This window comes from Rhincodon typus, chromosome 3 (genome assembly GCF_021869965.1).
Source record: "Rhincodon typus isolate 14 chromosome 3, sRhiTyp1.1, whole genome shotgun sequence".
NCBI classification, from domain to species: Eukaryota; Metazoa; Chordata; class Chondrichthyes; order Orectolobiformes; family Rhincodontidae; genus Rhincodon; species Rhincodon typus.
Window position 1 is genome coordinate 86,102,890 of NC_063334.1, and position 23,319 is coordinate 86,126,208.

General features: G+C 38.9%; 1 protein-coding gene across 1 annotated transcript in view; it reads right to left on the reverse strand.

Moving 5' to 3' along the window:
- Positions 1 to 23,319, reverse strand: part of adgrv1 (adhesion G protein-coupled receptor V1) — a 407,915-nt gene that overhangs the window by 382,395 nt on the left and 2,201 nt on the right. The window contains exons 2-4 of the mRNA XM_048593741.1: positions 14,961 to 15,110; positions 8,595 to 8,690; positions 2,607 to 2,711 (exon numbers count right to left, since the gene is read on the reverse strand). Coding sequence (XP_048449698.1) covers positions 2,607 to 2,711; positions 8,595 to 8,690; positions 14,961 to 15,110 — 351 coding nt within the window. The remainder of the gene's footprint in view (positions 1 to 2,606; positions 2,712 to 8,594; positions 8,691 to 14,960; positions 15,111 to 23,319) is intronic.

A 23,319-nucleotide genomic window follows, 5' to 3' on the forward strand; every position in this document is an offset into this window, starting at 1 on the left:
GAGGTCAACTATTTCTTCACTAAAAGAGTACAAATAACAATTTTTTTAACTAAAATGATTCAGGGCAAGCTTGGAGCTCATAGATTAGTTAAACTGCTAACAAATAAGTTTCTAACTTAAAAAGAAAACCTGAAATAAATGAATGCTGCTTGATAATGCACTCTGTTCAAAAAATCTCAAGTTAACCACGTGTAAGGAAAGTCATTCAGATCATTTTAATTAATTCGTCTAATATGACCCTCAAATCCTTCCATCGATTAAATCTTACATGATTTCAGACTTCTCTGTCTCTGCTCAGAGAAGCCAATTCCTTTATTGTACACTTAATTTGAAGAGTTCCCCAATATATTCCTTGAAGTTTATTAACTAGTCTGAAATGGTGTCCCTTTATTCTGTGCTCTCAATTTAAGTTAGTTTAATAGATTTCGCTTTTCAATGCCAATTGCAATCTTATTTACCCTGTAACATTAATTCAGATTTCATACTGAAATTAAAAAGCCTATGGTTTCAAGCCTTTTCCTCATGGCTCAGATCACTGACACTAAAGCTCGAATTTTCATGCCTCCGACTATAGAGGAATTGAACCTGTTTTAGGGATTTCCGCCCTATTCCCAGTACTCCCAATTTCCACTGGCCTGGAATAAGCTTGCGGCCGGTAAGCCTGCAAACTACATTCCAGATCTGCGCAATTATATCATAGAGGAATATTACAAGTGTTTTGTAAGTAGTTCCACGTGGTTATTGTTACTATTCGGCTCACTGGTACAATACAGAATGTATATTGGGTGAATGGCCGTAGAAGTACCATGTGTTGGCAGAGATGGTATGAGAAGCTTTTGGGATAGGTGGGCATGAGCAGTGGGTGGGTTGAAGTCAAGGGAGATAAAAATATAAGTAAACAATGGGTCAACATCCCAGAAAGTTGGGTCTGATCTTTTGAACAGTCTGCCTTGCTACTCAACTGCCAATATTCACCTTCGATCTGCTTCTGAAGGCAGCAAGTCCAAAGCTATTGCACTCTCCAGGGTGAAAACTGGGTCTGATGGGGTCCTTCCCACCAAAGCAAGTCTGGACTGACATTTTTTAGTGCAGTGCTGGAAACATTCTGCACTTTTAGGTATGCTATCTGTTCAATACTTTAGATAACTAAGACCCAATTACCTACCCAGAAAATTATTTTACAAAAAATGCCAGGTAGTTCTCCAAGTGTCCTGGTCAATATTCTTTCCTCAGCCAACACTTGTGTTCTTCCATATCAGTCGCCATATCTACTTACATTTCAACATATGTTTTGAAAATAATTGATTAGCTTACGAGACTTTAGGCCATAATCTCAGAATCTCAACTTTTTTTATTCATTCACAGAATGAGGGTGTGGCTGGATGGGTTTTTCTGACAATCAACAATAGATTCATGGTCATCATGAGACTCTTAATTCCTGACCTCTATTGAATTCAAATTCCACCATCTACCATGGTGGCATTCTAACCAACGTCTCCAGAACATTACTTGGGTCTCTGTGTTAACAGTCCAGTGATAATGCCACTAGACATTTGCCTCACTTTAAAAGAAAGATGAGGAATTTATTTTCTCAGAGGTTAGTGAATCTGTGGAATTCTTTCCCAACAGAGGGCTGTAGAGGCCAAGTCCAATGCAGATTTTTAATCAGTAATGGAATCAACAAAATGGGGAAAAGGCAAGAAAGTGGAGTTGAAGAGTATCAGATTAGCCATGACCTCATTGGTATAAACATAGTAACATAGAAGACAGGAACAGGAAAGGGCCAATCAGCCGTTCGAGCCTGCTCCGCCATTCTTCATGATCGTCCAACTCAATAGCCTAATCCTGCTTTCTCCCCATAACCTTTGATCCCATTCACCTCAAGTGCTACATGTAGTTGCCTCTTGAATACATTCAATGTTTTGGCATCAACTGCTTCCTGTGGTAATGAATTCCACAGGCTCACCACTCTCTGGGTGAAGAAATGTCTCATCTCCATCCTAAATAGTATACCCCAAATCCCTAGACTCTGACCCATGACACACCCAGACTCATGACACACCCACCATCGGGATCATCCTCCCTGCATCTACCCTGTCTAGACCTGTTAGAATTTTATAAGGTTCTATGAGATCCCCCCTCACACGTCTGAACTCCAGGAGAATAAATTTTAACCAAGTTACATTTACATATTATACATTTATACATTTGGAAATGTTAAAGGCACAATATTAATGCAAGCTTTTCTCTATCTGGAGGTTTTATGTTATAACTTTGTTATAACTTTGACAAAACAACAAAATGACAAATATTGACACAATGGAAAAGAAATTATGTGTTGTTCTGCCAGAAGAATATTCAAAAATACTTGGAGAAGAAAAGTTGTGAAAAAGTATTTCTAAGGTGAACTTCATTGGCATTAATACCATTATAAAACATATCCACCAGGTCCAGAAACTGAAATCATGATATTATTGGTTACTTAAGCCAAATGCCAGGCTGTCAACAAAAGACCGGTGCTACATTAATTAGCTAGTGGCAGTAATCCAAACTAGCTTCTGTCATTAAACCAAGGTGAGATAGAAAAATAAATTGATATCACTTACCTCAAAGTATACAGTTACAGTCCCGTACGTTCCTTTCTTTCTGATTAGACTAAGTGGCACAATTTGATTTCTACCCCTTGCCTCATTCACTATGATTATGGAAGACTGAAACAGAGAGAGCAAACAGAGACAGAGAAAACGTTATTCCTGCAATATAACCCCCAGCCTGAACAGCATGAACAGAACCATAATCTTGACAATACCAAACTCTCAGGCAAATAAATCTAATTTGTGAAGTGTTCTCAGAACAGTATTATATTCCATGGGAGACAAGTTTGGTGAAGAACCTCTCAAGCTTTAAATTTTGCAATACCATTTCTCTGAAGAGCCAATGATTAACATGAATGGGCTCATGACATAAATCTATGATACCTGTTGACACCTACTATAAATAAAGTTCTCAAGTCAAAATGTAGCAGTACAGTGGAAGTGAAATACTTTTCAACTTCTTTCCAAAAAGATCAACAGAATGATTAGATTTAACAATAATTAGAGCTAGAAGGTTCTGTCTGCATTCCTCAAACATATTCTCACTGTGTGATATATCCATTTTCTGCACATTTATTTGCCTAGGTAATCAACACTGTTAATTTGTGGATTAATGAGGGCACAGTCTCAGAATAAAGAGGCAGCAGTTTATGACTGAGGTGAGGAGGATCTTCCATCAGAGATATGTGTCATTGGTACTCTTTGTCACAGACAGTTGGTGGGGGTTGGGTCCTTCTGTATATTTAAGACTGAGTTAGATAGATTCTTGATCAGTTGGGGAATCAAGGATTACAGAAAGGTCAGGAAAGTGGACATGAGCAGTGTCAGATCAGTCATGATCCTACTGAATGGCAGAGCAGGCTCAAAGTGCTAAATGGTCTACTCTTGTTCCCATTCCTATCTCTTAGGGTTTAATGGTCTGTTGAGAAAAACTCCCAACCCACCCCACCACCCACAGCTCTTCATTGCTGTCTTCCTACAATTCCAGCAATAAACACATCATCAGATTTTTTTTCTATCTTTTCAAATTATAGAAGCAACACTGAGTTCAGGAATTATTTTACATGATAAAATTTTAACCACAACTGAACTCCCAGCCTAGTGCAACCTGATCTCCTTCCTACTGATTTCCCTGTCCCATATCCTTTTATCTGACATAATCTCAAAACAATAAGCATACTAAACAACAAATTAAGTTTCTATCTTTGTGCAGGAAAATTGGTAGGAAGGAGTTAAAGTTCCTGAGGAAGGGTCACCGGACCTGAAATATTAAATCTTATTTTTGTTCACAGATGCTGCCAGACCAGCTGAGCTTTTCCAGCAACTTCTGGTTTTGTTCCTGATTAATAGCATCCACAGTTCTTTTGGCTTTTATCTAGCATAAAGGAAGATGGTTGTGGTTAGTGCAATTCCACAGGGTACACAGGGTAGCGTCCTAGGCCCAACCATCTTCAGATGCTTCATCAATAGCTGTCGCTCCACCATAAAGTCAGAAACGTGGATGTTTGCTGAAAACTGCACAATGTTCAGCATTATTCACAACTCCTCAGATGCCACAGCAGTCCATCTCCCAATACAGCAAATTTTGGATAATATCCAGGTTTGAGCTGATATGTGCCAGGCAATGATCCTCTCCAATAAAACAAAACTGAACCATCGGCCCTTGACATTCAGTGGAATCAACATAACTAAATCCACAACTGAGTGTATCATTGACCAGAAACTGAACAGGACTTGTCTTTTAAGTACTGTGGTTACAAGAATATAGTAAAGGCTGGAAGTCTTTCAGGCAGTAACTTACCTCTTGATTCCCCAAAGCCTGTCTACCATCGCAAAGGCACAAGTCAGGAGTGGGCATTTAAATAGTCTCCACTTGCCTGGGAATAAATTACCTTCAACAACATTCAAGAAGCTTGACACTATCCAGGACAATCCAGTCTGCTTGATTGGCACTACCTCCATAAACATCCACTCCTTCCACCACCAACACACAATTACAGCCATGTGTACCATCTACAAAATGCATTGCAGAAATTCACCAAGGATCCTTACAGTACCTTCCAAATCCAAGGCACTACCATCAAGAAAACTGGCTCATCGACAGGAAACAGCAAGTGAGGGTAAGAGGTTCTTTTTCAGGTTGGTGACCTGTAACTAGTGGGGTTCTACAGGGATCAGTGCTGGGACCATAACTGTTTACAACATATAATTATGACTTGGAGGAAGGAAGTGAATGTACTGCAGCCAAATTTGCAGATGACACAAAAATAGGTGGAAAGAAAGGTAGTGACAGGGATACAAATGGTTTACAGAGTGATATTAGAGTCATAGTCACAGAGATATATAATATGGAAACAGACCCTTCGGTCCAACTCATCCATGTTGACGAGATATCCTAAATTAATCTAGTCCCATTTGCCAGCATTTGGCCCATATCGCTCTAAACCCTTCTTATTCATATATCCATCCAGATGCCTTTTAAATGTTGCAATCATGCCAGCTTCCACCACTTACTCTGGCAGCTCATTCTATACATGCACCAACCTTTGCCTGAAAACGTTGCCCCTTATATCCCTTTAAACCTTTAAAAACCAAAAGAACTGAGGATGCAGGAAATCAGGAACATAAACAGAAGCTGCTGGAAAAGCTCAGTGGGTCTGGCAGGATCTGTGAAGAAAAATCAGAGTCAACGTTTCAGGTTCAGTGATGCTTTCTCAAAACTTCTAAGGAATGGTCATCGGACCCAAACCGTTAAACTCTGATTTTTCTTCACAGATCCTTTTAAACCTTTCCTTCTCACCTCAAACGTATGCGCTCTAGTTTTGGACTCCCCCACCCTTATCCATGTCCTTCATGACTTTATAAGCCTCTATAAGCTCAGCCCTCAGCCTTCAACGCTGCAGGGAAAATAGCCCCAGTCTATTCAGCCTCTCCCTATAGTTCAAACCCTCCAACCCTGGCAACATCCTTGTAAATCTTTTCTGAACCCTTTCAACATCCTTCCTAAAGCAGAGAAAACTGAACTTCATGCAGTATTCCAATAGTGGTTTAACCAGTAGAGATAGTAAGAACTGCCGATGCTGGAGTCTGAGTTAACATGGTGTGGAGCTGGAGGAACACAGCAGGTCAGGCAGCATCAGAGGGCCAGGAAAGCTGACTTTTCGTGTTAGGAACCTTCTTCTGAAGAAGGGTCCCGACCCGAAACGTCAGCTTTCCTGCTCCTCTGATGCTGCCTGGCCTGCTGTGTTCCTCCAGCTCCACACTGATACTTAACCAATGTCCTGTTCAGCTCCAACGTGACCTCCCAACCCCTATACTCAATGCACTGACCAATAAAGGCAAGCATACCAAATGCTGCCTTCTTCACTATCCCATCTACCTGCACCTCCACTTTCAAGGAACTATGAATCTGCACTCCAAGGTTGCTTTGTTCAGCAACACTCCCCAGGACCTTAGCAGTAAGTGTATAAGTCCTGCCCTGATTTGCCATTCCAAATTGCAGCACCTCCCATTTATCTAAACTAAACTCCATCTGTCACTCCTTAGCCCATTAGCCCATCTGATCAAGATCCCGTTGTACACTGAGGTAATCTTCGCTATCCACTACACTTCCAATTTTGGTGTCAACTGCAAACTTACTAACCATACCTCCTAGGTTCACATCCAAATCATTTATATAAATAGCGAAAAGCAATGGACCCAGCACCAATCTCTGTGGCACACTGCTGGTCACAGGCCTCCAGTCTGAAAAGCATCCCTCTACCACCACCCTCTTCTACCTTTGAGCCAGTTCTGTATCCAAATAGCTAGTTCTCTCTGTATTCCATGTGATCTAACCTTGCTAACCAGTCTACCATGAGAAACCTTGTCGAATACCTTACTGAAGTCCATTTGGATCACATCTACCGCTCCACCTTCATCAATCCTCTTTGTTACTTCTTCAAAAAAAAGGCAATCAAGTTAAGTAAGTGGGCAAATAGGCAACAAATGGAGTATGATGTGGGAAAAAGTGAAATTCTTCAATTTGGAAAAGAGAACAAAAGAAGAGAGTATTATTCAAATGGTGAAAAACGGCAGAAAGCTGCAACACAAAGGGACTTGGGGGTACTTGTGCATGAAACACAAAAAGCAAGCACATAGATGCAGCAGATAACCAGGAAGGCTAATGGAATGTTGGCCCTTATTTCAAAGGGTTGGAGTATAAGAGTAGGGAAGTCTTACTGAACTGTACAACATCCTGGTGAGACCACAACTCGACTACTGACAGAAATTTTGGTCCTCTTATTTAAGGAAAGAGTTCATTTCATTGGAAGCAGTTCACAGAAGGTTCACCAGGATGATCCCAGTATGCAGGGATTGTCATGCAAGCAAGAAGTGAACCAGGTTGGGATTCTACTCACGGCAGTTTAGAAGAATGAGAGGTGACCTATTGAAACATGTTGGATTCTTAAGGGGCTTTCCAGGGTAAATGCTTGTAGGATGTTTTCCCTCATGGGAGAGTCTAAAACTAGATGGAATAGTCTCAGAATTAAGAAGGACCAGCTTAAGAATGAGATGAGGATAATTTTTTTCTCTCAGAGGGTTGAATGTCACTGGACTTGGTTGCCATAAAGAGCTGTGAGAGTCCTTGTGTATATTTAATGCTGAGATAAATAGACTCTTGATCAGTAGGGGAAACAAGGGTTATGGTAAAGGAGCAGCAAAGTGGACATGAGGAATGCCAGATCAGCCTCGATCCTATTAAATGACAGAGTAGGTCAAGGGGCCAAATGCATATTCCTGTTCCAATTTTTAAGGATTTATAGAAGGATAAGGGCAACAGAATCATAGAAATACCATCATCAGCAAGTTCCCCTCCAAACCGCTCGCCATCCTGACTTGGAAATATATTGCCATTCCTTAAGTATCGCTGGGTCAAAATCCTGGAATTCGCTCTCTAAAGGCATTGTGGATTACCTACTCAAAATGGACTGCAGCAAGCTCATTGCCATCTTCTCATGGGCAATTAGAAACGGGCAATAATTGCTGGCCCAGCCAATGACACCCACATCTCATGAGTAAATAAAAAAATCCACTCATCCTAAACAATTCATAAATTGACTTGTACATCTCTGTTTTTAAAAACTTTGATTTTTTTTTCAAACCACCTCTTATTTCTAGTCTGTGGTGCATCTGTGCTGCTTTTGTGCAGTAATCAATAAACTCACTCTTACTGTTAATTTTAAAAACCTGGTTAAATTGTCTTTATTCTAAAACAGGTTTATTGTGCCTGGGAGAAAAATATCCACAATGGAAAGGATTAGCTTTTAAATTAACTCTGTTGTAAACAATCAGTGAGGTGGGTAAATGAAGAAGGAGAGCCAATTCATCTCTCCTCACCCAGGAGTTTAACAGCTTGGCATTTCCAGTCTGGAACCATAACGAATTGTGAGAGTTCACCCAGGCGCTAATCGTAACACTATTCATTAATGTTTGTTGAAAAAGCTGGCGTGACAACAAAGCATCTATTCTGAATTTTAGTACAATTCAAATGCAAAAAGAAATTAACACTTTATAATATCTTTATTATACCAACAAACTCTGTAGGTTATATGTAACTTCTGTGACATTGCATCACAAGTTTGTGAAAGGTCATTAAAAGTGCTTAGCCTGAAATGCTGTGGCACTGAAATAAATGATCACATTTTCGCACAGTTTAACACTCATGCACATGCTTTTGTCTTTTTTTTGGAACCCAAATTTTACTTTGCTGTCCCTGTTCTTCCATCTATGCATTGTTCACATATCAGCGAGCTGCTGACGGTTTTCAAGATCACACTTCTGCTCCAGTGCCTTCAGAATTTTAACTTTCCAATTGAATCAGATTCAATCAGATCATAACAGATCTGACATTCCTCAAGTCTACTTTCCTGTCCTTTCCCTGTCTAGCTCCTAATTTGCTGTGATATAAACATTACATATATACACTGAACAATCAAGCTCATAGAAAAATATGCTTACCATATTGAAAGATATAATTCCAAAAGCATTGTCATTTGACAGAATAGTTACTGTAGCAATATCGGGAATTCCAAGCATCACATCTGTAGAAGTACCCTGCAGTTAACAGAAAAATGCAAACTGTTACAAAGTAAAATACATTGTCACAGGGCTAATAGTTATTTGCTTTTTAATATATAAGCTTTGAACACATAATTCTCGTTGGATTAGTTATCTTGAGCTGATTTAAGATACAGGTTTTATGTATGTAATAAAAATGATACGATTATGTTTGTCTTCAAGAAGTATATTGGCTAAACTTGAAAGAATTTATACAACCCTATGACAGTAAATCACATTCCATACTTTCATTCCAATTTATGTAATGTCCACTGTAAAAGTAACATTCAAACAAAAAATATATTTGCAAAAATTGTTTTGATACAACAGTCAGATCCCATACTTTCTGTACGTTACTGTAATTAGCAGATGGCTCACAGTCTTGTTCAAAAATGTAAATTAATCAAGATCCATAACTTTTACAGAAAGCAAATTCTTTCAGCACCTCAGATTAATTAAAACTCCATGTTAATAAAGAGGTCTTTCAAATCTCATTTATCATGGTTTGACAACCTGATAATGATACCATAGCAATAAGAAACTTGGTATAAAGTATGCAGCTCTATTTGAAAATGAAGTTTCCTTTCAGACTTTTGCTTTCATACGTTATCCTTTGACTTAAAATGTTAAAAAGCTGAATTCTATAGCCAGAGCCAGGTCAAAGTTCTCTCCAATTTGATTCATGCAGTGAATTGAATGGTTGTGGGAAGATTGATGCACCATATATGTCTTTCTTTTAACTAAATGCATCAATGTAACATACAGGGGATTGTGTAAAATAAAGCTTGACTGTGAAACACTGTTCTAAAATTCTTATTGATCATCATACTTTACACTTCAACCAAATGAAACAAAACAGAAATCTTTCTATGCAGTACCGAGAATTTACAAGATTTTAGACTCAATGACCATTCTCGTAAGTGGGATCTTATTTGCTACTGCATGGAGCAATGTTAATTAGTTAGATAAAGGAGAAAAACTATTAAAAATGCATTTATTTGAAATCTACAAATTAATTAGTAAATATCTTCAAGCTGAAATCTGTAGTAAATATCAGGTGCTGGACAGTAGAATTAAAAAGGTTGTCCAAAACCATTTACTTAACAGCTTCTTGGAAAAGTAATGTGGCACATACTTTGACAAGAATCAAAGGTTAAGATACTGAATTTCAACATTTTGATTAAAAGTTCATGCTCATAACAAAACATTTAAATGATATTTTAAGCTAGCCTAAACAAAAGAAAGTTGCAAAATTAAGTGTCTGCATGAACAAAAAGAAAGCTTTGTGTAATGTTTGATATAAAAGCAAAGTTTCAATGCAGTTTTAAATAAGTTGATCACTATATCATTCTTAGAAAACATCAAAACGCATGTAAATATCTACATCCTTAACTTCATTAAATATCTGGATAGAATGTTGTAATTCTTGGCTTTAATATATACAATAAAAGGGACATAAATATAAAGTCAAATGTTTAACATTATTCTTTTCTCCAAATTACTACTGGGGAAGTAAATCCATTTAAAATGTGCAAGGCTGGATGCAACATTGAAGCTCTAAAATTTGTATTTACACTGCTAAGTACTTAATATTTTCCAAAGCTTCAAAAAATATGATAAATATTTTGTCTCCACACAGTTTCAGACTTATGATCCAGGTCTTATTGCACCTCCCCTTTCCCAGTCCATCATTCAGACAACAATTTGACTTCCTGCAATTTTGTTAAAGTGGATAACCTCACATTTACCTGCACTACACCTCACCTGCCATGTATTTGCCTATTCGCTCAATTTGTCCAAATCATACTGAAGCATCCCTTCCATCCAAAGAAATGGTGGCATAGTGGTTAGCACTGTTCACTCACAGCACTAAAGACTGGGGTTAGATTCCAGCCTTGGGTGACTGTCTACCACTGCTCATTCTCTTACTTAGTCTATGTTACCAGCTGACTTCAGACAAGTCTTTCTTCATATCTCTAAGGACACCAGTGAGAGACCCTGTCTCAAACTGAATTTGAAATTATATCATGCTGTGATCGCTACTCCCTAAAGCATCTTTAGCTGGGAAATCTCTTATTCATCCTGCCTTACTACATATTACCAGATCTAAGATAGTCTGCTCCCAGGTTGGTTCTGCAACATTCTGCTCAAAGAAACAATTCCTGCTGCACTGCATAAATTTGTCTTCCTTGTTACCCTTACCCATCAGGTGTGTCCTAAACCTGGTTATCTTCAGCAAAATTCAATGAAGAATTTTCTTGATGATCATGTATAATGTTTTTCTTTCTAGTAGGCTCTGAGGCAATACACTCCATCTTTACCACTGCCATAGTTTTACTACCCATTTCTTTTCCCGATGCACCATTAGTTTAGTTGGACAGACAGTTGGTTTGCGATGTGGTGCAAAGCCTGCAGCACAGGTTCAATTCCCACACCAGTTAAATTTAGTGTGAAGGTCCCACCTTCTCAACCTTATCCCTCATCTGCTGCATGGTGCCCCCATGTTAACCTCACCATCAGTCAACTCTCTCTGAGACAGCATTCTATGGTTCTCTGGGACTATGACAACTTTAGTTTTACTGATTACGGCAATAGATCTTCCAGTTAACTTTCACCAAATGGTTTTGGCATGTCCAGTCTTATAACACTTGTAGGTTCTAATTATTCATCTTTACTTTGGTGCCCTTCTGTTTGCTCCCTAGCACCAATACCTTTTCCATGCACAGGTTTTCTATCCCTTTAATTTCCTTGTGGACTCCCATCTGACCATTTCTCCACATGTAACTGTGTATTTGAGATACTAAAAGCATGTGCCAAAGCTAGGTGGGACTTGAACCTTGGTCTCCTGGCTCAGAGGTAGGGACACTACCTCTTCACTACAAGAACCTTCTCCTTCTGCTTTATTTTTTTTTTATTTATTTATATCTGGATGAGTTATCACTCACAAATGAATGGCTTTCCCACAAGCAAATCACCATGTCTTTTTCTACTTCTTATTTTTTAAACTTAACCACCACCAGTAATCACCTGTGCAGCCAATTGGAAGTTTAAATGCAAATCCCATTATGGCTAATGCGAGCCATCATAAATGAAGAGGGGGTTGGGAGAGAAGGGACTAAATCAAAATAGAATTGGAGAGGAAAATTAAGCACTGTCTCTCCCGTGGTGCCCATTGCTCTGTAAAGGCATCAAAAGCATTGATAGACACCGTGTGCTCCCTCTCCAAGGACACCCAGGCATGACCTTAGCCACGGAAGAGTGGCAGGCTGTCAGCAGAAACGAGACCCTCCATGGAACTAACGAAGGTTCTGAGGAAGGGTCACCAGACCCGAAATGTTAACTCTGTTTTCTCCTTCACAGATGCTGCCAGACCTGCTGAGCTTTTCCAGCAATTTTGTTTTTGTAGTTCCTTCCAATACTGTCTCCAATCACCAGCACGAACCCAACCAAAAGCCCACAGACAGGCAATCCCTCTAACTTTGACTACTTTGCATCTGCTAAAACAGCTCAAGACTTCCTTTCAAAGACCTTTATTTTCTTCTGCTTCTTTCTGCATGTAGCCCATGGTCATTTGTCTCTTGCATAAGTTGTAACAGTTCCTCGCAGCAATTACATCACAAGATAGCTTGATAGTCATGTAACTTAGGTCATATGCTTTCTTTTAAAGACTGTCTTCAGCTTACTGTTCCAAATGATTTTCTGACTCTCCCTTCAAAAATAAATAGGTTCAGAACTCCATAGACTGAAAAACCAAACGTTAAATTTTAAAATTACATTAAAATCATGTTCCAAAAATAACCAACTATCACACAGAGCAAAAATGACACTCCAGAAGAAAGGCTTTACATCAGAGGTGGTAAGAGGAGTTGAAAGGGAATATCTTTCAATTAACATTGAAAAAAATTAGGCTGGAAAGGATAGAAGGGGTAAAGGAGCACTTGTCCTTTAAATTGAATGTTGCACCTTTACAAGCAAGCCTCATGACAAATGGTAGAAAGAGCAATGAACAATATTAATTTATGCCTAGGTTCTGTTATCAGAAAATTCACAAAGGATATTTAAAGGAAACGAAGAACAGTCAAAGTATTTTAAACAGTTAAACAGAAAAAAGTGAGAAGTATTTAAAGATTATGACAAGCCAAGAATTTCCTAATTTAAATTGTGATTTCAGCAGGAAAATAGATTAAGTTTGCAGCCACAAAAGTTTAGTTAAATGATAATGTAAGGGACATATGTTGTGTTTTATGCTGTGTAAGGCAGGAAAATGGCAGGTTTTTTCCCATGGAGATGTGGTTAAACTTCTCTCTTGACTGAAGGAGTGAAAACCTCAAGAACAAACATTTTGATCAGAAAAAAAGTCACAAAAATCACCCGTAACAACAGAGATACAGCATTGCTATTAAAAATAATTTGAACCTTAAGTATATGACGGCAGAGCTTAGAGGTTTATTAGTGTCACTGGGTCACAGTCCTGGAACTTCCTCCCTTATGGCATTGTGGGTCTACTGACAGCAAATGGATTGCAGTGGTTCACCACCTTCTCAAGGGCAAGTAGGGATGGGAAATAAATGCTGGGCCAGCTAGTGACACCCACATCGTATTTTTTTAAATCAGAGGAAAATACAACAGCATCACTATAATAAGAGTTCAAAAACTTGCAAGTGAAGAAAATGCTGCAACATTACTATTGTACAGGATTTAAAAGTTTAAAAAGACTTTAAGCGAAGAGAATTAGAATAGTTTGTTTTAGGGCAAGATTGAAAGCTCTAAACTCAGTGGAATCCACCTGGCAATGTGGAGAATTGCCACGGTATGCTCTGTACACAGATAGCAGGACAAATTTAACCCAGCAATTACTGTCCCAACAGTCCACTGTCAATGATCCATAAAGTGATTGAGGGGTATCAAACAGCATTTGTTTAGCAATAACCTGCTGACTTACAATCAGTTTGAGTTCTGCCATGGTCATTCAACTCCTGACCTCAGTACAGCTGTAGTTCAAATGTAGGCAAGGTGAGACTGACTACTCTTGACATCAGGCAGCTATTGACTGACTGTGGCATCAAAGAGCCCGAGTAATATTTAAGTGAATGGGAATTGGGGAAAATCTCCACTGGCTGAAGTCGTACCTGACACAAAAGAAACACCGATGACTTGAATGAAAATGTAGGTAGGTGGGTTAGTAAGTTTGCAGTCAATACAAAAATCAGTGGAGCTGTGAATAGTGTAAATGGTTGTCAAAGGATACAGCGGGATATAGATCAGTTGCAGATGTAGGCAGAGAAATGGCAAATGAAGTTTAATCTGGTCAAGTTTGAGGTGCTGCACTTTGGGAGATCAAATATTTAGAAAAAGTATACAGTTAATGGCAGGACTTTGAATTGATGTACAAAGGGATCTTGGGGTTCAAGTCCATAGTCCCTGAAAATAGCTACACAACTAGATCGGGTAGTAAAGAAGGCGTATGGCATGCTTGCCTTTATTGGTCGGGGAATTGAGTACAAGATTTCCGGATGTCATGTTGCAATTTTATAAGACTTTAGTTAGGCCACACTTAGAGTATCGTGCTCAATTCTGGTGGCCACATTACAGGAAGGATGTGGGGGCTTTGGATAGGGTGCAGAAGAGGTTTACCAGGATGCTGCTTGGATTAGAGCATATGAGCTACAAGAAGAGGCTAGAAAAACTGAGGCTGTTTTCTCTTGAGCAGCGGAGGCTCAGGGGAGACTTGATAGAAGTCTATAAAATTATGAGATGCATAGATAAGGTTGACAGTCAGAATCTTTTTTCCCAGAGTTGAAATGTCTTGTACAAGGGTGCATGCATTTAAGGTGGGAAGGGGAAAGTTCAAAAGAGATGTGAGGGGCAGGTTGTTTACACAGAGAGTGTAGGAGTCTGGAATGTGCTGCTGGAGTGGTGATGGAGGCAGGTACGATAGGGGCATTTAAGGGACTTTTAGAAAAACATATGAATATGCAAGGAACGGAGGGATATGGACCAAGGGCAGGCAGAAGGGATTAGTTTAATTTGGTGTCATGTTCGGCACAATATTGTGGGCCAAAAGGGTCAATCCTGTGCAGTACTATGCTATGTTATATGTTCTATGATGTGCACAATGGCTCTCATTTACTCTTAATAAACATTGATTTTTTTTTGCACCTGCGATACATATAACTTAAACACATGGAGGACATTTTATGAAGTATTTACCGAACATGAAATCATCCTACTTTACTTACTATGAATTTGATAGCAAAATGGAGATACCTGCAGCCTTAGGTAAAATATGAAAGTTTCGTCTGCTTCTGGAAAATCATCATCCTTGACTGCAACATATACTGTTTTGTTTGTTTCTGTAGCCAGTAATCGGGCTGCAGCAGATGTGGCTTCAAAATCACCAGTATCCTCCCCTTTAAGCTAAAAAAAAGATTTGTAATGAATGAGTCAGCTTGTATCATTATGCTAGCTTTCAAACTCACATTTACAAACTTTTTTAGATGACTTCAAAAAGCACAGAACTGTTGACCCAAAGCTAAAGTTGATGTGTTTCCTATAAATGCATGGATCAACAGTTGATATAACTTCTACCCAACATAATTTTAATCAGTTTTTCAAGTATGTAATTAATAATTCAAATTTTATTAAATACAAAAGGCAGAACTGTAATTAATTTATTTGTTTATGAGATGGGGGCATCACTGGCAAGATCAGCGTTTGTTGCTAATTGCCTAATTCCTAATTGCCCTTGAATGGAATGGTTTGCTAGGGCTATTTTAGAGGACAGTCAACTACGATACTCTAGTCTGGAGTCAAGTGCCAACCAGACCAAGTAAGGATAGCAAACTTCCTTTCCTGAAGGACATTAGAAAAAAGATGAATTTTTACAATAACTGATGATAGTTTCACAGTTGCCATTACTGAGACTAACTTCCAATTCCAAACTTTATTAATCACATTCAAATTCTACTAGCTACCATGGGAAGTGAACTTGTGCCTCCAGGACATTAGCTTGGGTCTCTGCATAACCACTGCAGTGACTTTACTGATACACCATTGACTCCCCTTAATGAACATTTCTTGCTATCATTTTGCTTACTTATTTCATATTGGAAGAAATAATGCGGCTTTATAAAAAAAAGTGATATTATAAAAAGAAACATCAGTATCTGGTTCAGATCAATTTTTATTGGCAAAGTGTTAGTGCAATCTGAGATAAATTTTATCTCCAATTTTTACATTACGGGAAGAATGCTTGTGGTCTGAATTAAAACAGAAAAATAGTTGGCATGGTAATTAGTAACTTATTCACAACCTCACAGCACATCAATTGCACCATACAGCCACTTCTGGAAATGATAACTTGCATTTATTGCACCTTTAACACAATGAAATATCTTAAAGCAATTCTAGGAGGTTTGCAGACAGACTTCCAGAAGGGTCATAGCCAGGAGAGCATTGGAATTGTCAAGTCTTGAGGTAACAAAGGCATGAATTTTGGTTCTGGTAACTGGACTTAGTTGCAGAAGTGGGCAACTTTATAGAAATGCAAGTAGATGGTCTTGGTGACTTACAGCATTTGGTTTCGTAAGCTCAAGATTGTAAATAGCCCATTTCAGCCTCACACAGTCGCTAAGAAATTCACAATTCACACCCATATACATTATAAACAATTAACAGATTCTTCTTCATGTGTTTAGGGAAGCTATTCTACATTATGATACATGAACACAAATTAGTTGTTGAGTAATGATTTACATAAAGGTACATTTTACCGCAGTTTAAATTACAGAAATAAAGAATAGCCTCACACTTTTGCAGCAATGTTGTGGTAACTAGTTAATATAACTAAACATAAGTAATCAACAATCTACTGAGCCATCAAAACAAAATCTCCACATTTCTGCAAGTCTTATCTCTTCTGACAAAACAAAGAAAATGTGTAAGTGCATATCATTTACTTTAAATTTGTCATTTGAACCCTTACACTAACAACATGGCACACAGTGCCAGCAGCAAATGATTGTTTTAAGTAAGGTCCAATGGCACTAAATAATTTAGCTGCTCTTTGTGGATTTGCTGTAACACAATGAAGAATATCATTCAAATTCAATCTTCATTAGAATTTATAATAGCAAACTATTCTATGTAAATATATTTTCTCATCAATTTAGACATTCACTTTTTATTTTATTTGAAACCTGTAAAAAAATGTAAAAGCTCAATAAGCGCATCTTTTGAAGCACAGAGGTGATCCTCTGAAACTAGCCATTTATGTGTTCCATGAATAGAGCAACAGTAAATGTGATTTAATATGGAGGAAAACTCAGCTCACCCGTACCAGATTATTTTGCAATTGAAACAAAGTTAATGAAGAGGAAGATTGGACTGGACATACACAGAATGGCAAGTCCAGTACCAACAGTTTTAATTCCCTGTTAAAGATAAAACTCCGATTCAAATAGTCCAGGTTTATCTCGTCCTTAATCAGTCAACAGGATTGCACAAGTCACAATTTATATCAATGATCTGGACGTAGGGACCAATTTAAAATTTGCAGATGATGCAAAGCTAAGCAGAAATGTGTGTTGTGTAGAAAAAGTAAGATGTATCAAGAGGCTCCAAAATTGGCTTCCAAATAGTACGCAAAGGATAAGATAGAGGGTTGTGTTTGTAATTGGAAGACTGTGACCAGCAGTGTACCACAGGGATCGGCACTGGGACTCTTGCTGTTTGTTATGTACATGAACAACTTGAATGTGATTGTATAAGGCATAATTACTAAGTTTGCAGTGGTGTTGTTGATAGTGTAGAGAATGGTCTCAGGTTATACTCTAATTTGACCAGCTGGTACACTGGGCAGAACAATGGCAGATGAAATTTAATCCTGATAAATGTGAGGTGATGAATTTTGGGGGGAACCAAAGGGATTTTGGAGTACAAGTCCACAGATCCCTAAAGGTATCAACAGGGTAGACAAGGTGATCAAGAAGGCATATGGGATGCTTGCCTTTATAAACTTTATGTATAATATATAACTTTATAAAACATTGGCTAGGCCACAAATGGAATACTCTGTGCAGTTCTGGTCACCACACTGCCGGAAGGATGTGATTGCATAGGAAAGGGTGTAGAGGAGATTCACCAGGATATTGCCTGAGACGGAAAATCTCAGTTATGAGGAGGGCCTGGATAGGCTGGATTTGTTTGCTTTGGTTATAGTCCAACAGGTTTATTTAAAATCACAAGCTTTCATAGCACTGCTCCTTCATCAGGTACTAGTTCCTCCAAAAGCTTGTGATTTTAAATAAACCTGTTGGACTATAACCTGGTGTCGTGTGACTTCTGACTTTGTCCACCTCAATCCAACACCGGCACCTCCACAAAATGTTTTTTTTTTGGAACAGGGGAGGCTGACGAAGATCTGATTGAGATACACAGGATTATGAGAGACACAGACAGAGTAGATTCTGAGAATCTTTTCCCTATGGCAAATGTGTCTCAGACCAGAGGGCATAAGTTTAGGGAGTAACTGGCTTAGAGGAGATTTGAGGATTTTTTTTTCATCTGGAGGGTGGTGAAGGCAAGTACTCTTGCATCATTTAGGAAGCATCTGGATGAGCACTTATATGCAAGGGCATAGTAGGCTATGGACCAAGTCAGGTAAATGAGATTAATATACTTTGGTTCTTGTTGGTCAGCGTGGATATAGTAGGCTAAATGGCCTGTTTATATGACTCTGTAAGTCCAAATTTGCATTTGAACCCAAATGATAGACTTATTGTAGGTGATAAATGAAAGCTTCCAAGGCTTGTTTATTTTGTAATGCTCTGCAGTTGCGGTATTTGGAATATGAAATATCTTTTCCTGATCAAAGACACCTCAATTTTTTAAAATTAAAACAATCAACCTGAATTAGACAATCCTTGAAACACTCTCATTACAATTTGAGTTGGTAAAAGAGGTCTGGGAAAAAATATCTTCCCTTTAGGCTGGTGTTTGTGAATAGGAGCGATTAAATAGGGGTATCAAACTGCTCGGAAGGACAGACAGGAAGGTAAGCGAGGTGGTGTTGCTCTGATTTTTAAGGATGATATCAGGGCAGTAGTGAGAGATGATATAGGTTCTACTGAACAAAATATTGAATCCATTTGGGTGGAAATTAGGAATAGCAGGGAGAAGAAGTCACTGACAGGTGTGGTCTATAGGCCACCAAATAATGACATCGTGGTGGGGCGGGCAATAAACATAGAAATAGCTAATGCATGTAAAAGTGGTACCGCAATTATCATGAGGAGTTTTAATCTACATATCAATTGGTCAAACCAGGTCGGTCATGGCAGCCTTGAGGAGGGGTTCATAGAATGCATCCATGATAATTTCCTTGAACAATATGTAATGGAACCTGTGAGGGAGCAAGCTATCCTAGATCTAGTCCTGTGTAATGAGACAGGAATAATTAATGATCTCACAGTTAGGGATCCTCTCGGAAGGAGTGATCACAGTATGGTCAAATTTAAAATACAGATGGAGCGTGAGAAGGTTAAATCCAGTACCTATGTCCTGTGCTTAAACAAAGGAGACTATGAAGGAATGAGGGAGGAGTTAGCTAAGGTAGAATGGGAGCAAAAACTTTATGGTGGGTCAATTGAAGAACAGTGGAGGACTTTCAAAACGATTTTTCACAGTGCTCAGCAGAAGTATATTCCAGTGATAAGGAAGAACTGTAGGAAAAGAGATAATCAGCCATGGATGTCTAAGGAAATAAAGGAAAGTAGCAGTTTGAAAAAAAACACATACAAAAAAGCAAAGAGTAGTGGGAAACTAGCAGACTGGGAAATCTTTAAAGGCCAACAGAAAGCCACAAAAAAAGTTATAAAGAAAAGTAAGATAGATTATAGAGTAAACTAGCTCAGAATATAAAAACAGGCAGCAAAAGTTTCTATAAATATGTAAATCGTAAAAGAGTGGCGAAGGTAAACATTGGTCCTTTAGAGGATGAGAAGGCCAATTTAATAACTGGGAATGAGGAAATAGCTGAGACATTAAACAGTTATTTTATGTTGGTCTTCACTGTGGAAGACACAAATAACATGTCGAAAACTAATGGCAAGGAGGTTATAGCAGGTGAGGACCTAGAAACTATCATCATCACTAAGGAGGCAGTGCTAGGCAAGCTAATGGGGCTAAAGGTAGACAAGTCTCCTGGCCCTGATGAAATGCATCCCAGGGTACTAAAAGAGGTGATGGGGGAAATAGCAAATGCACTAGTAATTATTTACCAAAATTCCCTGGACTCTGGGGTGGTTCCCACAGATTGGAAAACAACCAATGTGACACCACTGTTTAAAAAAGGAAGTAGACAAAAAGCAGGTAACTATAGGCCAGTTAGCTTAAGTTCAGTAGTGGGGAAAATGCTTGAATCTATCATTAAGGAAGAAATAGCAAGACATTTGGATATAAATTGTCCCATTGGGAATACCCAGCATGGGTTCATGAAGGGTAGATCATGTTTAACTAATTTGGTGGAATTCTTTGAGGACATTACTTGCATAGTGGACAATGGGGAACCTGTGGATGTGGTGTATCTGGATTTCCAGAAGGCATTTGACAAGGTGCCACACCAAAGGCTGCTACATAAGATAAAGTTGCACGGTATCACAGGTAATGTATTGGCATGATAGAGGATTGGTTGACCAGTAGAAAGCAAAGAATAGGGGTAAATGGGTGTTTTTCTGATTGGCGGTCAGAGGCTAGTGGTGTGCCTCAGAGATCAGTGTTGGGACCGCAACTGTTTACAATTTACATAGATGATTTGGAGTTGGGGACTAAGTGTGGTGTGTCAAAATTTGCAGATGACACTAAGGTGAGTGGTAGAGCAAAGTGTGCAGAAGACACTGAAAGTCTGCAGAGGGATATAGATAGTCTAAGTGAGTGGGCAAAGGTCTGGCAGATGGACTACAATGTTGATAAGTGTGAGGTCATCCATTTTGGTAGGAATAACAGCAAATTGGACTATGTTTTAAATGGTAAAAAACTGCAGCACGCTGCTGTGCAGAGGGACTTGGGTGTCCTTGTGCATGAATCGCTAAAAGTAGGATTGCAGGTGCAGCAGGTAATTAAAAAGGCAAATGGAATTTTGTCTGCCATTGCTCGAGGGATGGAGTTTAAAAACAGGGAGGCTATGCTGCAGCTGTATAGGGTCCTGGGGTGGCCACACCTGGAGTACTGTGTGCAGTTTTGGTCTCCTTACTTGAGAAAAGATATACTAGCACTGGAGGGGGTGCAGAGGAGAATCACTCGGTTGATTCCAGAGTTGAGAGGGTTGGATTATGAGGAGAGACTGAGTAGACTGGGATTATACTCACTGCAATTCAGAAGAATGAGGGGAGATCTTATAGAAACAAACAAGATTATGAAGGGAATAGATAAGGTGGAGGCAGGGAGGTTGTTTCCGCTAGCAGGTGAAACTAGGACTAGAGAGGATTGCCTCAAAATAAAGGGAAGCAGATGTAGGACTGAGGTCAGGAGGAACTTCTTCACCCAAAGGGTTGTGAATCTGTGGAATTCCCTGCCCAGTGAAGCGGTTGAAGCTACCTCGCTGAATGTTTTTAAGGCAAGGCTCGATAAATTTTTGAACAGTAAAGGAATTAAGGGTTATGGTGAGTGAGCGGGTAAGTGAAGCTGAGTCTCAAAAAGATCAGCCATTATCTTATTAAATGGCAGGGCAGACTCGAGGGGCCAGATGGCCCACTCCTGCTCCTAGGTCTGATGTTCTTATGTTCTAAATAACAATGACCAGGAAGGTAGTGCCTGACTACTGGCCAAAAATTGGGCAACTTTGCCTCAGCCATTTCTCAGAAACTCAACTGCATTTTACATTCGAACCTGCTGTTGAGGTTTCCATCCCTACTGGGGACAACATCAGCTGTTAAGGGGTGCTTCAATTCCTGAGCCCACAAGGAGGTGGCCAGGAGTAAGCTTTCATAATTTATTTATCATTATTAATCCACAAATAGACAGTGCTTACTTTGAAAATATGTAGAATTGCTGACAGCAACATTTGGAATCTGCACATGTACAGAATAATTCTATGCTTCACCACTGAATCACCAATACCCACCCCAAATGCTCAAGACTATAATTATAAAAATCAATGTAATTGATGAGCACTTCCCCTCATGACTTTTTAGTGTCACTGCAAAAAATCATTAGAAAATGGTACATTCTGTTAAAAGTGAAATGTTTGGGTTATAAGTGCATACTAATTTCACATGTACTACTACACCCTTCACTGGACCTGAAAAAGCTCATTGTCTATTTGGGGAATATTACATTTCTCTGATTAAAAAATCCACTTATTTTAAATGATAAAAAAGTACATTTGAAATTTTTTTAACCTTTAATTTAGCATTAATCTCAACCAATCACAAATCATTTACTCAACACTTGAGAGGAACGCTATAGGTCGTGATATAAAAGGGACGTAGCAATGTTGATCTAAAACTGGCTGAATGATTGGAAACAGACAGTAATAGTCAAAAGATGTTTGTCAGGCTGGCAGAAGGTTTGTAGTGGACCTCCCAGGGTCTGCTTTGGGACATTTGCTTTTCCTGATACAGATTAATGATCTGGATCTTGGTGTGCAGGGGACAATTTCAAAGTTTGCAGATGACATAAAATTTGGAAGAACTGTAAACTGTGAGGAAAACAGTGTGGAGCTCGAAAAGGACATTGACAAGTTGGTGAAGAGGTCAGATAGGTGGCAGATGATGTTCAATTCAGAGAAATGCGAGTGATCTAATTTGGTTGGAAGGACACTGAAAGGTAATATTGAAGAGGGGGTACAATTCTAAAAGGGGTGCAGGGGCAGAAGAACTTTGGTGAATGTGTGCACATATCACTGAGGATGGCAAGAGTGTAGTTAATATGCACACAGCTTTATTACTATGAGCATACAGTACAAGAGCAAGGAAGTGATTTTGAACTTGTAGAAGACACTTGTTGGATTTCTGCTGAAGTATTGTGTATAGTGTGGGCACCACATTACACGAAAGATGGAGAAAGTACAGAGGTGATTTACTAGAATGGTTCCAGGAATGAGAAATTTCACTGATGAGGTTACATTAAAGAAATTTGGACTGCCCTCCTTGAAAAGCAGAAGGCTAAGAGGAGATTTGATACAGGTTTTCAAAATCATGAATGGCTGGGTAGAGTTGATCGAGTGAAGCTGTTCGTGCTCATAAAAGAAAACAAAAACAAGAGCTCATGGAGTTAAAGTGATATGCAAAAGAAGTAAAAACATTTTTCACACAGCGAGCAGTTAGGGTATGTGATATACTGCCTGGAAGCGATTGGAGCCAGATTCAATTGAAACATTCAAGAGGGTACTGAATGCTTATTTGGATAGAAATAGTGTGCAGGGATATGGGGAAAAGGCAGACAATTAACATTACGGATAGAAACAGTGCATGGATGCTGGGCTGAATGACTTCCTTCTGTGCCATAACAGTTCCGTAATTCTGTGATTTATGATGGCATCTCAAAGTTTAAATTTAAACAGTGATATTTTAATTACTTTTAACTTTTGTTTTGATGGAAGTTTGCAGACCTGGAACATTAACTTTGT